The sequence below is a fragment of the Quercus lobata genome, chromosome 6, assembly GCF_001633185.2.
Source record: "Quercus lobata isolate SW786 chromosome 6, ValleyOak3.0 Primary Assembly, whole genome shotgun sequence".
NCBI lineage: Eukaryota > Viridiplantae > Streptophyta > Magnoliopsida > Fagales > Fagaceae > Quercus > Quercus lobata.
The window spans coordinates 7,274,873-7,291,607 of NC_044909.1; the positions used below are offsets into that span (position 1 = coordinate 7,274,873).

The 16,735-nt window shown below is 33.9% G+C and overlaps 2 protein-coding genes across 7 annotated transcripts; one reads left to right on the forward strand and one right to left on the reverse strand.

Annotated features, from left to right (window-relative positions):
- Positions 1–2,561: 2,561 nt before the first annotated feature.
- Positions 2,562–8,246, forward strand: LOC115994943 (vesicle-associated protein 2-2-like). Of its 2 annotated transcripts, none has more exons than XM_031119293.1 (9): positions 2,562–2,936; positions 4,063–4,115; positions 4,778–4,848; positions 5,130–5,211; positions 5,630–5,745; positions 5,815–5,997; positions 6,243–6,437; positions 6,877–6,954; positions 7,880–8,246. In XM_031119293.1, the coding sequence occupies exons 1-9, from the start codon at positions 2,923–2,925 to the stop codon at positions 8,000–8,002; spliced, it is 915 nt and encodes a 304-aa protein (XP_030975153.1). In that variant the 5' UTR covers positions 2,562–2,922; the 3' UTR covers positions 8,003–8,246. The 2 variants fall into 2 exon arrangements, with proteins under 2 accessions (XP_030975153.1, XP_030975154.1); XM_031119294.1 differs by having other exon boundaries at positions 2,565–2,936; positions 7,892–8,246.
- Positions 8,247–9,646: 1,400 nt separating this feature from the next.
- LOC115994942 (sodium/hydrogen exchanger 2-like) lies at positions 9,647–15,818 on the reverse strand. 5 transcript variants are annotated; one of them, XM_031119289.1, is made up of 15 exons: positions 15,752–15,818; positions 15,041–15,389; positions 14,448–14,566; positions 13,626–13,723; positions 13,074–13,133; positions 12,924–12,970; positions 12,642–12,836; positions 12,520–12,566; positions 12,158–12,224; positions 11,955–12,055; positions 11,689–11,790; positions 11,414–11,552; positions 11,252–11,314; positions 10,888–10,971; positions 9,647–10,451 (listed from the first exon to the last, which is right to left on the reverse strand). In XM_031119289.1, exons 2-15 carry the CDS (start codon positions 15,212–15,214, stop codon positions 10,125–10,127), a joined length of 1,623 nt encoding a protein of 540 aa, XP_030975149.1. In that variant the 5' UTR covers positions 15,215–15,389; positions 15,752–15,818; the 3' UTR covers positions 9,647–10,124. The 5 variants fall into 5 exon arrangements, with proteins under 5 accessions (XP_030975149.1, XP_030975150.1, XP_030975148.1 ...); XM_031119290.1 differs by lacking the exon at positions 15,752–15,818 and having other exon boundaries at positions 15,041–15,198; positions 15,277–15,619; XM_031119288.1 differs by lacking the exon at positions 15,752–15,818 and having other exon boundaries at positions 15,041–15,619.
- Between the last annotated feature and the right edge of the window lie 917 nt (positions 15,819–16,735).

Consider the following 16,735-nt stretch of genomic DNA (forward strand, 5'->3'; position numbering starts at 1 on the left):
TCTGAGATTTATAAGAAATATACAAAAGAGGAAGATGATCCAGTTCATCTCTCTCCTCTAAACAAAACAAATGAGAACTAATGGAATGAATGAATGTGAGCCTTATCACATTACAATCAAAACATGTTCAATTCTACAAATGATTTTTGTTTTTGTCCCAGTTTTGGATTAAGCTTAAATTTACCAAATAAAAGTTGGCTAAAGTAAGTCATGAATTCAAGTTCAAGTATATCAAAATTTTAACATTTAATAGTGGATTATGCATGAATCATGATATATAAATTGGAAAATCATTCCACTCTAGTTATATTAAAATATGGTACATTTGGTTATCTTTCCTTCTCTTCTCCTCTCCTCTCTTTTATCTCACTCAATTTAAAGCATAAGAACTATTAGAAAGAGGACTTCCAAGTTTTAGTGTCATTTTTGAGTTTCCAACAATAACTCTATAAATATATGCTACTAAATAATTAAAATGTGTGTATTTTTTTTAAATAAAATAAAAATAGGAAATATAAGTAAAAAGAGCAATTTAAATTTATCTAGAATTCCTAATACAAAATAAATATTTTTATATCTATTAAATTTAATAAGAATAAAGTACATTTTGACCATTCAAGTCCATGGTTGTTTTCATATTGCCACATGAAATTTAGTTAAGTGAAAATGGGCAAAGTTCATTTAACAATTAAGATTTTATTTTACTAGATTAATAATATATAAAGTGTCACATCATTTTATCGACAACATTGGCTACGCACTACTAATCCTCATCCATTATTAATTATGTTCATTTTGAGAGAGAGAGAGAGAGAGAGAGAGAGAGAGAGAGAGAGAGAGTTATGGCCTATTTGGAAGTTTAGAGAGGGAGGAGAATAGAGAAGAATAATTATCATCTACCTTGTTTGGATGTTTTTAAAATTAGTAAGGGAGAAAGAGTAATTAGCATTTCCTCTTATTTGGATGTTTTAAAAATTAAGATGGAGAGGAGAGGAAATAATTTAAATAGACAAATTTACCCCTATTTGAAAATGGACTTGCAACATTGGTCTATGATTAATTTATCAATTTTGTAAAGTCTTGAACCTGATTATCATTCATCCAAATCTTAGAATATGTTAGTGATTTTTTTTTTTTTTTGGAGAAGCATAAATAAAATTAAAAAAAAAAACAAAATAAAGTATATACCCAAAAACTAAAAAAAAAGAAAAAACATATATATACCATTAATACAGAAATAAAAAATAAACAAATAATCTGCACCCACACACACCAATAATTAACCTTTGCTTAAAAAATGAACATATTTCCATTTTTTTGGGTTCAAATTCTCCATCTTTCAAATACCCATCAAAGGAAAATCCCTACTTTACAAAACCCAATTAAGGAAACTGCAAAAAAATAAATGATTGAAAATGTTCCGTTGACTTTCTATCCCAATATTCTCAAAAGACAAACAGAGAGAGAGAGAGAGAGAGACAATACAATGAGGGACTGGACGAAAGGGACGATCTCGACGAGGTCTTTGAAGAGGACGCGATCAACATTGTTGCCACTTGGAGTTGGAGCGAGTGAGGAGTGAGTCGTCGGGAGGTGAGTCGGGGACAAGTTAATGTTGTTGTTGTTGTTGTTGTCACCTGAAAGCCATGACTTTGGGTCTTCGAAATTCGGATTGTCTTGCAAATCCATCAAACGCTACGCCTCAAACATTCTTTGGTTTTCTTTGTGATTTGTTTGTGGATCAGTTTTTGTTTATGGATCAGACGACCCACGACTCGGTGGCGTCTAAATAGTGAGATTCAAATTTTTTTTCATTCACTTAAATTTTCTCAAGAAACAAACAAAGATTATTTATATAATTAGTTTGTAATTTTGTTAATTTAAAAATGGTAAATTGGAGAATTCATATGGTCAATAATTTATCTACTCTACTCTCCCTCTAAATCTCTCCAATTTGAAGGAATTAAAAATGAGAGGTTAGAGGTAGTTGAAACCCCTCCAAATCCCTCCCCCTCGTTCCTTGAAAAACTTCCAAACAAAGTAATTAAATTACTCTCCCTCCCTTTACTCTACTCCCACTTCTTTTTTAAACTTCCAAATAGACCATTATTCTTTATATTGGCTTTTAAAGAAGGCTTGAATTTAATCTTGAAATTGACAGTGTGGTATTTATTATGATATGATAGTCTTTTTATGCTCTTTAGGTTGAGATTTCTTCCTTGAAAAAAAAAATTCCTTGGGAAACAAGTAGAAATGCATGGTGTACCACCTCATGTAAAAGTCACGCGTCTTTTGCAAATATTTTTTCCTTACAAGTACAACTTACAACATTCTCAAATTGGAGGGTCAATGACTCAATTGTACATTTCTATACTTCAAAAAAAAAAAAAAAAATTTGTACATTTCTAAATTTTGGAGGGACATTGTAAACGAGGGTGAACAATTAGGATTGAAAAATAATAATAATCTCCTTAAAAAAATACAATAAAGAACTTTTAAAGTGGAGTGGCTGATGAGCCAAGCCGACTAGTAGAGAAAGCGGGGTTGGTTTGAAATTGAAAGAAAAAGAAAGAAAGAGAAGAAGAAGAGACACAAAGACATCGGTTCGCTCAGAAAAGACACCAAGTAACCACTAACCACTAACCAACACCTCTTCTCTTCTTTCTTTCTTTGCCTTCACTACTCTCTTTGCTTTTTCTACACAAATCTCGTTTCAGATCACCCACCCTAAACATTTCAACACTACTTCTCTCTCTCTCTCTCTCTCTCTCTCTCTCTGTGCAGTTCCAATTTCAATTTCAAAGCGAAAGCGTCGCAATCCGAAAACCTCTCTGTACCTCTTACTGTTTCTACTTCGATTAGTCTCGTCAGTTTAATTCGCGTGTTCTTCGTCTCTGATCCACATTTTCCAAATTTTAGGGCATGTCCACTTCCAAGTAAGTTTTTTTTTTCTCTCTCTGTTCAAAACCAACTTTGAGAGTCTTTGATTGTTTAATCTCTCTGCTTGTGCTTGTGCTTGTTCTTGTTCTAGATTTTTGTGTGTGTGTGTGAGAGAGAGAGGAAATGAAAAGAGTTTGTTAAGGGCGTATTTGGGGTTGAGACGAAAATTGAACGGCCTTGTTTGTGTAACTACGTTGAAAGTCCAAACACGCCTTTAAATAACTGAATAGGCTGTTTTTGGACTCACATGGAAAATTAAATGGTCTCGCTGTTTATAACTAAACTGGAATCAAAATAAACAGAAGTCAACGTTGAAAGATTGATTCTAATAAGTGTTTTCATGAATTGGCAACATTTCAATTTTATTTTGGAATGTCCAAACAGGTCTTAAGTAATTGTTTGTGTGTGCACGCCCGCGCGTGTGTTTTTTCTTATTGACATCTGAGAAAATGTGATTTATTCAAAGAAAAGGAGTGGGGTCATGAATACAAGATGTGAACATTAAATTCCTACTAAAAACTTACAATGGAGGAAAATTACGATCTCAAAGAGAGATTAGTTAGTTACAAATGCGTATTTGGGGTTTAGACGAAAATTGAAGGGCCTTGTTTGTGTAACTATATTGGAAGTCCAAACACGCCTTTAAATAACATTTTTAGGCTATTTTTGGATTCATACATGGAATCAAAATAAGCAGAATTCAATGTTGAAAGAGTGATTTTAAGTGTTTTCATGAACTGGCAACATTTCAATTTTTTTGATCCTAAGTAATTGCTTTTGTGTGTGTGCGTGCATGTGTGTGTTTTTCTTTATTGACATCGGAGGATTTTAGAGATTTTTTGTGTATTTAAAAAATAAAAAATAAATTTAAAAAAAAAGAAAAAAAAAAAGAAAAAAGAAGAAGAAGATTCATTCAAAGAAAAGGAGTAGGGTCATGACTCATGAATACAAGGTGTGTGCAATAAATTACTCCTAAAAGATAGATCAGTTAGTTACAAATGTGCTTCAGTGGGTTTTGAATCTGCTGCATTATTATGGTCAAAATGGTATTATTGATTCATGTTAAAGCTTGTTTGTCAATTGTTGTTTATTGATTTAATTGGTTGGTTTCTGGTGATCTAGAGTCATGAGTACGGAGATTTTGGAGATTCAGCCCCAGGAACTCAAATTTACGTGTAAGTATCTCTTACAAAAATCTACGTCTTGCATATCAACAATTGTCTAGTTATTTTTCCATGTCAAAAGAAACAATAATGTACTAGCTGGAAATTAAGGTTGTATAGTTTCATGTATTAATCTATATGGCATGCTTGTAATTTTTAATACACATAGGTTGATCACTTATGATTCCTACCTTAGTAAGTTCTGAAATGGAGATTGAAAATGATACTTTGTTTGCATAAGACTGATTACTCCTTGAATGTCCGTGGGGATTGATTAGTTAAAAAAAAGAAGCTGTGTCAAACTTTGAAGATGGACTCACATTGACCTTTGGAGTTGGTGGCATTCAATTAAATCTCCAATGAACTTTTCTTTTTCTTTTTTTAACTTGATACATGTTTTTTTGTTTGCACCAGTTCATGCTGCTCTTCTTATGGAAAAGAAATCCTCTTCATATTACATGACCTGCATTTTCTTACTAATTCTTAGCTGAAGTTGTACTTCAAAAAATAAAAATAAATAAATTATTGGCTTAAGTTGTCTATTGGTTTCAGAAGCAATGCTTGTGATCGTTGTTCAATACAAAAATAATGTAAATAGATTTTGTTATAAGTTGATTTGTATTTATCTTAAGGCTTATGATACTGACAAGCTCTCTATCTCTCTCTCTCTCTAGTTGAGGTGAAGAAACAAAGTTCATGCTCGATTCGACTGGGCAATAACTCTGATCAGTATGTTGCTTTTAAGGTACTAAGATTAGTCATGTGGATCATGCAGTATTTTTGTGTTTTCAAAACTTCCAAGCCTTAAAAAAAAATTAAAAAAATTAAAAAAAAAATAATAATAATAATAAAAAAAATAATAAAAACTCTTTATAGTAAAAAATTATGATTGATAAACTTCCCCAGCGTTTAGTCTGATATGATTGATACTCCAATAATTGTGAAAAGAATACCCAATTGAGGAAACTTTAGTTTGATGGAGTAGATAGGTGGATAACTATAAGACTTACAAAATTTTGTTGGCAGGTCAAAACGACATCTCCGAAGAAGTATTGTGTACGGCCAAATACAGGCGTTATTAAGCCAAAAATGACATGTGATTTTACAGGTATATGCCCAATATTGCCTTGCCCTGACTTATTCTCACCTTTACTTTTCTATTACTGATTCAGTATGTGCTTTGACATATTGCCTTCTGCAAAGTTTTTTGCTGTTTATGTCGTTGGCTCATTTTCTCTATATATACTGCTTACATCATATGTGCCATTACTTTAAGCAACACAGTTTTTTGAGCAACATTTTGTACAACAGAAATTAAACAGCTTTGGTTTATTAAAAAGTGATACCTAGAAACGTCATGTTAAACATGTTGAGAGAGAGCTAATTTGAACAAAGTAGTAGAATTCCAACAAAACGTCTACTGAACAGAACTAGAAAATAAAATCAGAAATTAATTCGTGTCATCCCCAAATATCTGCTACCAACTATAGTAGATCTTTTACTCTTCACTTTTTTGGTATATACAGTTACCATGCAAGCTCAGCGTGCAGCTCCACCTGAAATGCAATGCAAAGACAAGTTCCTGATTCAGAGCACTGTTATTCCCTTTGGGTCAACTGAGGAGGATATTACTTCTGACATGGTAAGATTTATGGTTACCTTTCTAATTAGGTTACTCTTGATTTAGTAAACTAATTTCTTCTTTTGGCAGTTTGCAAAAGATAGTGGCAAATACATTGTAGAGAAGAAGCTTAGGGTGATCCTAACTGTTCCACCTCCTTCCCCAATACTGCTACCAATTAATGGAGTATTGAAGCAAGATCCATCTTGTGAAGCTTCAATGCAAAAAGACATAGTACGGAGTGGAGTTGAAAACATACCTCCACCTCAGAGGGTAATTACACATATGCTATTGGTTTGAGCTATAGTCTTTTAGCATTGTTTACGGTTGTGTTATTTGTGTACTATGCCCTATGGCTCATGTCCATATTGGCATTTTTCTATGGTTAATCTATATATTTGTAGAAAAATGTGATCTTGGAAGCATAGAGTATTTGGTTTGCCCCTGCTTATAATGGAAATAAAAAGAAGCATGCCTGATGACTCTCAAAAAATTATGTATTCTTTTTGTTGTGCCAGGTCGATGAGGATGTTAAGGGGATTGAAACTGCAGAGGATATGGATGAGTTAAGAGCAGTTGATTTTGTGGACTCTAGACCTGTTTACAATGTGGAGGAATTGAAAGTGGAGAAGAATGATGTTGAGCTGAATTTAGCCAAGGATTTTGAGGATTTGAAATTGAAGCTAAATGTGACGGATTCAACGCTAAGAGAGGTCAGTTTCTTTCATTGTGGATTTAACATATAGCAGGGAACCTCGAACTGTGGTCTTACATGTTTTCTAGTACATGTTTGGAGGTAGAAATTCTGGTGTGATAAGTCTCTTTATAAGGACTGTTTGGGAAATTATCTGGGTTCCATGAGTAATAATATGCTTTTTCAAGAGCGAACTTATCTGGAGATGGCTATATCCTATTGGTTGTCAACTTTCTAGCCAAGTCCATGAAGAGTGGGAAAGGTCAATCATGTGTCGATATGCACCTAATTTGGGCTAGAAACATGACCTTTTATTATATATTCCAATTCCAAATTGAGTTCCTCAACTTTACTGACCGGAAGTTCCTATTTCTTTATACTGCTCTGAAATCTACCTTTTTGCATTTTTCCCTTGAAGCCAAGAATGTAATAATGGAAATTTGTGGGATTCTTGGCAGGCTGAATTTACAATCATGAAGCTGACAGAAGAGAGGCGCATGACCAATCTAGAGAAGGATAGACTAAAGCATGAATTGGTGAGTAACACTTTCCAGGACCCTTTTCTATCATGTTGTTCACTTAAAGGCTATAAGTTCAGTATCAATTTCTCTATCATCACCAACTTTTTGAGCCTGAAAAAAATGGTTGAGACAAGTAGATAAGCTAACACTAATAGCAATGATTGTAGGTTCGAGTTTACATTTTACTTACACCTCCCTTTCATGCAGTGATTACTTGAAGGGAAAGGTAAATTAATATAAATGGGGAAAAAAGATGATTTATTGATTTGATTCATTATATACTGTGGAAAGTTGATTATGCAATTACAGTGCATGCCCCTCTAAAAACAGAAATCTTACTGAATACTTCAAGCTTTTTTTCTGTTTTTGGCTAAAAATTACTATTAGCATTTAATCTATAAAAAGGTGATTAAGTTTATAGTTATTAACCTATTTTAAAATATGAGAGTTTCACCTGATGAAATTTCATAAGAAATCCCTCCTTGAAAATGTAATTACTTATCCATGACTCCCCTACATTAAATTTTTTACGTAGAATTAAAATAATTGCTTTACCATAACCTTTCCCAAGATGTGGCATGAAATTATTAAAATTCAATCAAAATTATGAAATACCCTCATACCCCACTAATATAATTTAGTACTAATCTTGAGAACTACTTTTGGTTCCTCTGGTGTTTGTTCTTCAAGCTTGCCAATATTGCTTGATCCACATCACATTTTTTGTCCTCTTTTACCAGCAATTTTATTAAGCTTCATTTCCTTCTTGCTCCCTCCATTTGATTCTTGCCGTTTTTCATGTCCTTGCCATTGTTCTAATGCTTGGGGATGCATAAAAATTAAAAAGAGCAGCACCAAATGTTAAATTGAAAAATTTACTCTTAGTTGATTGCTGGTCATTTTTCAAAGTTTGTTTTCCATTTTGAGAGACTTCAAATAGGCTTCTATGCAGGAGATGTTGAGGAAGAACAGTGTGAAACGAGCTCAGGTGGGCTTCCCCCTACTGTATGTCTGTATGGTTGCTCTTGTCAGCGTGGCACTTGGATACCTTATGCATCTATAGAGGCGTTCTGTGGCCCTGGCATTGGACATTCTGAGAAGGAACGCGGGTCTTTAGTATACAGAAGAGGATCCGATTTTATGTAATTAAAATGGTCTGACACCACAAATACTGTTTTGGTACTTAACATGTGATATAGTAGCCTCTATGAGTTGTGCATAAAAACTGAAGAGATAAGTAATAGAAATATCGGAAATTTTCTTGTGGTTGGTTGTATTCATATTGCAATGAGATTATTGTGTTTTTAGGTTTTTTTTCCCCTAACACTGTGATTCTTTTTTGGATTTTAACGGTTTGGGATCGAGAAAATATTAAAGGACTTTATTTTAGTTGGGTAACATATGGCTTTTCAACCACAACTTGCAAATCAAATTTGATGCCAACCATTGTTAGGGTTTAAACCCTAACTAAAGATTGGGCTATTGGAGAGTTTTTTTTGGTGTGCACCGCCCTGCCGGAGAGGGGTGGGGGTTTTTTTTTGGGGGGGGGGGGGGGGTGTGTGGAGTTGGTGTTGTTGGATAGGAAATAAGAAATTATATGAATAAAAGAAAGGGAATTTTGTCTCTTCTTATGTTGTCGTTGTCCCCATCATGCCTTTGAAGCCCCTCAACCATTGCATTCATGTTCTTGATCCTCTTCTCCGGTTTTCTTGTCTAACACTCTTTTGTTCCAACTTTCAACGGATTTGCCAGTAGTTTTATAGCTTAACTTGGCACCTCCTGATATTTCCAACAGAGATGTATAAGGTTCAAATTCTCTTACTCTCAACTATCGAATTATCAAATAAATAAGTAAATAAACTTTTGAAGGATTTGTGTTTGAATTAGGCGATGTTACACGCCACATACACAGGCAAGGGCAAAGTAGTCAATCTAGAAAATAATGATTTTCTTATTTTAAAAATTATTAGCCATTAATGGAACATCTTGATATGGGTTAAAACCAACATGCCATTCGGCACAGCCATACATAACATAGAAATCATACTTGGAAAGGGTGGACAATTAGCTAAAGCAACAAGTGCTGATTGCAAATAGAAGGGAAATTAGGCACATTAAAATTATCATATGAGGAAGGTCCCATTGATATACAAAAACAGTCGAAGAAGTTGGTAATGTTGGGGTGGACCATAAGAAAATTTTGGGTATAGCTGGATCTTCTATAATTTTTACAAAATTGATGAGGAAGGTTAGCATAATATCCAAGGGAGTTTTAATAAAAATCTCGTCCCAAGCTTGTGTTTCATACTTTCCATCCATTTTATGCACCATCAACTTTGTGTGTTCTAATAAGTATTACATACTTCATGTTTCTCAAAAAAACAAAGAAAAAACTTCGATACTTTATGAGGAACAAAACAAGGAAAAAAAGATCATGCGGCAACATGTGATTGGTAGAGAATAAACTAAAACACTTGCACAGATTTTTATTTCGGAATTTGATACTTCAATATTTTTTAACTTCTACTTTCATTGTTATTTGGAGTCTTGAAAATAAAAGGCCAAGTGTCATCAACCATATATTCTAGAAATTCCATGTTTTTTAAGGTGCATGGATTATATTTTCCTTTTAACTCTTTTTTAAACAATAAATTCAAGGAGTGAGAAAACTTTTTATTTTTGTACACTCTATTAACATGCACCAGATTCCACACCTTCCCCATTTTCTTTACAGCAGAATTTAGTTACACAGCCATATGACCAGTAAAGGCGATCATGCTTCTACAAGACTACAATACATCAGGGAAAAAAATACATTAGAGAATATCATTGACCAATTATAGAATACAATCAATACATGTTTTTTGTAAGACAATCAAGCAAAACTTGCAAAGCTGTGTATACTCTATACTGTCAAGGACACAACCTCTTTGACAACCTCATTGACAAACTATATAGACACAAACTTTCGAATCACCCCACACAAAATCAAATTACACGCAGCCCAAGCTGAATCAAAATGCTGTTAACACCCTCTATGAAATCTCTTCAATATCAACATATTGCACACACATAGCCGATTTAATGCCCTATCTTTTTTTCTTTCTTTCTTTTTGTCGAGTATCATGTCCTACTTGTAAGTTTCAGAAATTAGTACTTTTCATATCTTCAGTTGGATATACTTATCAATGCCACTGAACAACATCTTCAATTGGTGAGCCAGGAATAAAGGGTACAAAACCCCGACCACCAAAAACAGGCCGCATGAAAGAATCATCAAATTTTCGCCAGTAATGGTGAACAGTGTGAGAAGGGATGCTCAGAAGCATCCGTAAGCTAGTTGGGCGAGTTACATGCTGGCTGCCCTTGTCAGCCTCTGATTCATGTCCATTGCTGAGAAGTGGCACAATGACGGATTTAGGAGAAGATGGTTCAGAAGAGATCACGCTGGTGATTTGTTTTGATGGAGGAAGCAAGATCCTCACAAGTGGTTTAGTCATCAACCCAAACACCTGCACAGTTCCACAAATAGGAGGATAATAAAAAAATAAAAAATAAAAACCTATTTTTCGTGAATGACAAGGAAAGAAATCTTGAATGAACTTCAAGTTTTCATGGATTCTCCCATAATATAATTATGACTATATTGTCAAAATAAGACCATCATTAAATGTAACATTTACAGTCCAATACCACAATGTCCAGTTCAAACTTTAGAACTGCAAAAGTAAGTTGAGATCATGATAAGATGAGGTACGTTTTCCATTCACAGTCTTAATTTCAAGCCAAGAATATGGATTTAAGAAGTAATTTGTTTAATAGTATATAATACACAGTTGAAGTTGGAGAAACCACAAGCTCTCTCTTGGGGCATGTTTTAAGCTGGACATGTGGGCTTGATTGTAGGTTGCCTACTGGTTTCTACAGAGAAATGAGGTGATGTCTTACCACTGTGCTGAAAAGAACAACTGATATAGTACTGGTGATCATGATTGCATTTAAATGCAATTGAGTATGCCCTGACCTAGTAAACTGCAAGCATAAAAATAAGAGTTCTTCATCATCATGATTATGATTATAATTATAATTGTAGTTCCCCATCTGTAATTCAGATATCTGCAGGGTACCAAGGAGCATAAAACCTCCATGGACCCCACCTCATTGAACCATTGGTATGAGGAAAAGACAGAGAACTACATAAACTGAAGTTTGTGGCTCTTAGTATTTTCTAGATGAACCTCATCACCCACTTCAGATTATGAAGTTGTCCAATGTAACAGTCCATAGAAAAGGAGATTATTTGATCTTTTACCTGATTATAAGCAAGTGCCATAGAAACAGCACCACGCATCAGACCAGCCCACCAAATTGTAACCTGCAAAACAAAGATCCAAAGACACATGTAATAAATCAATTTCTCTAAAAGCATCAAGACTGTAAAGACTGTAAGAGCAAATTTGCAAAATGAACATACTTGTTGCTTTAAGCTGATTCTATCATGTGGAGAATTCTTGGTCAAGTTGGATAAGAATGATAAGGGGAAAACAAAGGCCGCTCTTCCAACCAGAACCAGTCCCAGCAGAATTGAACTCACTGCAACTGATTTTCCAGGGCTGAGGGGAATGATCAACAGAAAACAAATCAAAGTTACCCTCACGTTTAACAAAAGGTAAACGTGCTCCCTTATATATTACGACCAAGAGAGGTGATTCATGGCAGCCAATCTCCTTCATATGTATTAACCTTTACCTGTCGCTTATAAATCTCCACTTATCAATATCCAAGGCATCCATTCCAACATAAAGAAATATAAAGATCTCAGCAACAAATGACAATGTGGCAAAAGCATGCCTGCAATAATTGATAAAGAGAACTGAAACATCAGAAATTGTACAGCTAACCCAGATTCTCCTAAATGAAAACAATGAACAAGAATGTGTGCCAATTGTACATAATAAAAACTTTGGAGATTAAACCCAATTGTACATAATAAAAACTTTGGAGATTAAACATACTTTGTAGTCACTCTTGAACTTTCAGTCACATTATGCCAAGTGTAATGCGACATAACAATTCCACAAAAGAATACGGTGAGAATAGCACTTAAATAAAATAGCTGCAAGACAAATTAAATATTTAATCATGGTTAGACTGTCAGATAAGTTCAAAAATAACAAAATGCAATGTTATATGCCTCATAAGTGGTGGAAAATCTTACTTCAGCTAGCATATATGAGAGGTAAGCCATGAGTATCATAAGAGCAACTTCACGGTCAGTAGAGTGCCTGTTTTGATCATTTGAAAAACAAAACAAAACACAAAATATAAGAAACTTATGAAAGCATTACCTGGAAACAGTAGGAATATTTCCTGTCATTTAAAAAAGATAATAGCTAACAACAAAACTCCCATATCACATCAACTATATAATGGCAGCTCAGGTAGAGATGGGGAATAAACGAGATTCTAATTCATTTGAAGCTGCACTGCTGTCACTGGTAACTTTTTTTTTTTCTATACTTCCATCTTGCATTAAAGAACAGTTAGGTATTTCAATGTAGACAACATGACGATACTGACCTGCCAAAATAGAGCTTTTTAATCATGAATGCACTAAGCAGTCCAGCCTGCAAGAGATAAACAAAATGTCATTAGATAGTGTACAATCACAAGTATGCACATGTGACCAGAGAGAGACTTACTAGAACTCCCAGCATGGTGCTTGTGATAAATAGATACAAAAAGCTTCCAATAAACTGCAAAGCAATAACTGAGTCGATGTGATACAGGTCAAAGCTCTGGATTGCATTGAAAAGCACCACTGATGTGGCATCATTTACTACACCTTCTCCAAAAACCACACTGTACAGCAAAGGTGTCTCATCCTGATTGAGCACCTGCACAAATGGAGCGGATTACTCTAAAGTATCTTTTTTGTAAATCGTAATAACTAATAAGGACCTCAACTTCAATGCCATTTATACCTGCAAGGTGCAAACAGAATCTGTTGCAGAAAATATTGCTCCAATTGCTGCAATCAAGGGAATGAAATAAGTAAACGGGAAGGAAAGCTATCCCAATAGAAGACAGGATGAAGAATAATTCTTATTAAAAAAGTGTAATAATGACTATACCGAGAATATCTCCTATCTTTAGGGAACCAATATTCATTTTCTGGAAAAAGTGTATAGCACCTAGGTCCAAAAACAAAATCATGAACATGATTAGAAACACAACTAGAATTCAGTACTTATCAATACAAAATAGCATATGCATTCTTCATGATTAAAAAATGGGAAATCTATGTGATGAATCACTGATTACTTGACGAACCCACAAAAGAATGTATTTCCTTCAGCAGTGACTTCCATAACTTCTGAATGAATTTGATTGTCTACATTCAAGTGTCTTACAAATACACAAAAAGAAGTTTAAAAGATTGTGTGTATGTGTGAAGGGAGGGGGGGGGGGGGGGGATGTGTACAGCATGCATACACGTAGATGAAGATATATATCTCCCAATTAGGAGCTTGAACACAGCAATAATGGCAAAGTTTAATTGGTGACATACACAATTGATTGAAAGCCATTATTTTTAAAGCATTGGCAGTCCTGAAACAATTAAGCTAAAATTTATGCACAAGCTAAAGCTGCAACAATTAATGATATAATGCTATTGAGTGTACCTAATGATATTATGGCAAATGATATCAGAGTACCAACTGCACCAAACAGCATTATGGTCATGAAGTTGCGAAAAAATTGCTTCTTCTTCACCTGGAACCTGGTTAGGATAATAGGAAAAAGATTAAAGAAGAAAAAGATCACTCTCATTAATGGGTGCGTCTGTCCAAACAGTTAATAATATTTTCTTCTGTTTTCTTTTGGACTTGATGCTTTTTTAGTGAAAGTTAACAGTGTTGCTTAAACTTTTTCTTCCCTGCTTGCACCAATTTAATCTTATTACAGGTGCTAGTTGAAAAATACAATATACAGTGGAAGCAGCTAAAAAGCCATAGAAATTAGTGAAACCAAGGCTTAATCATTTTAATGGAAAAAAAGGAGAGTTCATGTTCTTGACTTCTTCTTGGATGAGGCTGTGTTTTTCACCTTGCAAGATTGCAAGCTAAATCTATGTAGCATTTCATGATTACCAGCTTTATCAAGCTTGAGTACAGCATAATTCCAATTAACACATTAAGAACCAAATTCAAATCTTTAATCCTTAATTCCACTGGCTGTTATATTCATTCAACGCATAAATAAAAAATACAATAGTACAAATTCACTCATTAATAGAAATTATTATTATTTTTTGATAATTACTCATTAATAGAAATTATTTTAAACCATCCAAATAACCAATGTAACCAATCTCATAAGAAAGTCTCTCTAAAAATTCAAATTGACCCTCCTATAACACAAAAAATAACAAATGTGAACCCCCTCCCCACACCCCCCCTCAAAAAAAAAAAAAAAGTAAAAAAAGAAAAGAAAATCAAACTCACCCGGCATTGAAAATGATGGGCGGAAGAAGATAAATAAAGAAAAGATCTTCACTAAAAACCAATAGATGTGAGCTTTTCCCTCCTGTAGTGAGTAGTATAACAATTCCAGTACCCAAACCCTGCCATCAGACACAAATTTACTTTCACACTCATACATTTAAACATACACATTAACATATATACCTACATAATTCCAATCCTGCATAGTCTCTTGAGCACCCCAAAGTTTTTATTTATTTATTTTTTATACAAGATAGAACTCTAACTTAATCTAAGTGTATATGTGTGTGAAGCTCCTTCCTAGATACTTGAATTTCAGCCTTTACCTCCCACATCGTACAAGTATTTATACTTGTGAAGTAACAACCGCGCCAAGCATGTGCGGCAAGCACCCCAAAGTTTTAAGACTGAGCCTTTGTTGTTATTATCGTTGTTGTAGGTGTATGTATGTATATCAACTCACATTAAAACATACACTTTAATATAAACACATAATTCTGCTTAGTCTATTAAGGATTCATAACTGACCCCAAAATTCTAGCACTGCATATATGTTCGTGTATGTGTGTGTGTATATATAAACATAAACTTACAATAGCGAGTGCAGTAATGGACTCGTTCATCCAGCGATTCTCCTCCAACAAGTGGCCGATGACTATGCACGCGCAAAGAAGCGCGACGAAGAGGTTCATCGAGACAACTGAGCTGTGATCAGAGGTTGTCACCATCTCCAATTTCGTTAAGAAAGCTCCTGTGTCCATTGCCATATATTATATATAATTTTATATATACACCACCAGCTCTAGCGCTACTAGTCTACTACTAGTACCAGTAGCAGTAGCAGTAGTAGTAAAAATTTGAGGAAACAATATTCTTTGTTCAAAGCTTGGACTTTGGATCTCTCAGAACTCGCATTTTAGACGCTTCAACCGCCACCAATCTCTGCCCAAAAAACCAAACAAAACGTCAAAAAAAACATTGAAAACACACACACCCACATACACATATACACTGTATACAACAACAAAAGTAAAATTAGGAATTTTCTTTTCCTTTCCTGAGTTTTCTCATTAACCAAACAGAGATGACTTTCTGTTGTTAATAATATATACAAGCTTGGAAGCTACTTTTTTTTGTTCTTAAGAACCAAAAAGAAAAAGAGAAATGATTAAATTTAGATCCAAATTTTGAACACTAATGAATCCATAGTTTAAGCAAATCTTTTAAAGAAGAGCAAATCTAGGAAGAGAAAAAACTGGAACTTTAAAAAAGAGAAAGAGAGAGAGAGAGATAGAGTTTATTACAGTTAGGACAGTGAGAGAAACACGAACTATGGAAAGTGAGAGGCCGCGAAAGATATTTATATATAAGGCAAGGAAGTTTGAACTTGGAAGAATATTGACCGTTGATTGAGGTTGGCAAAATGTTATGATGAGAGATCTACGGCTGAGATAATCTAGGACAATGGTGACTCATTGTATGTGATTTTTTGCTAGGCCTGCTAGATTTTGGAAGTAAAGTCGGGGGAGAGAGTTAAGAAGGAATGTGAGCCCCACTTGGATCATTGTGTCGTTTGAATAGAATCTTATACATTTTTGGTAACTCTTGGCTTTGAAATTTTTCTTTTTTCTTTTTTGGGTTTTCATCAAAATTGAGATAAGAATTTAAATTAGTGAATTATAAGAGGAAGTTTCATGGGTATTCTTTTGAAAAATAATATATTCACAATATTTTTACAATATTTTTATAACAAATTTTAAGTGATAAATTGTTACTGGTTGTTATCGTTGAGTTAAAAAAGTAACATCAGTGATAAATTTAAATTTGAACAAATAACAACTAACCACCTATAATTTATTATAAAAATGTTATAAACGTAACCCTCTTCTATTCTTTTTACGGTTTAAAAAAAAGAGTGCAAAAAATTTGAAAAGTAAATAGTGAATTACACCAACTTTCGGTGTGGTGTAATGTGTAAAAGTACAATTTCAAATTGTGCACTTTTTCAAAGAACTTTAACATCAAACTATACTGATTGGTTTGACACATTTAAAACAGTTACATACAATACATTAGTAATGTAAGTTGTACATTAGTAATATAAGGTATACAAGTTGTATTAAACTTTTACTTGTTTTACTGTGGAACAAGTAGTCAAGTACTTGTGATAGATGGTTCTCAAAATAAGAAAGTACTTGTCATAGATTGTTTGTCATTGGTTAGGTTTACAAACCAATGAAGAGTAGGTTACAATTTGTCATTTTGACCATGCTGGCAAAATTTTAATC

Coding starts and splice junctions, on each gene's coding strand:
- LOC115994943 (XM_031119293.1), top strand. Junction 5,746..5,814: donor AGGATATTACTTCTGACATG/GTAAGATTTATG, acceptor TTCTTTTGGCAG/TTTGCAAAAGATAGTGGCAA. Junction 6,438..6,876: donor CGGATTCAACGCTAAGAGAG/GTCAGTTTCTTT, acceptor GATTCTTGGCAG/GCTGAATTTACAATCATGAA.
- LOC115994942 (XM_031119289.1), bottom strand. CDS start 15,214: ATGGCAATGGACACAGGAGCTTTCTTAACGAAATTGGAGATGGTGACA. Junction 13,134..13,625: donor ATTTGCCATAATATCATTAG/GTACACTCAATA, acceptor TTTTGGACCTAG/GTGCTATACACTTTTTCCAG. Junction 10,972..11,251: donor TGGCACTTGCTTATAATCAG/GTAAAAGATCAA, acceptor TTATGCTTGCAG/TTTACTAGGTCAGGGCATAC.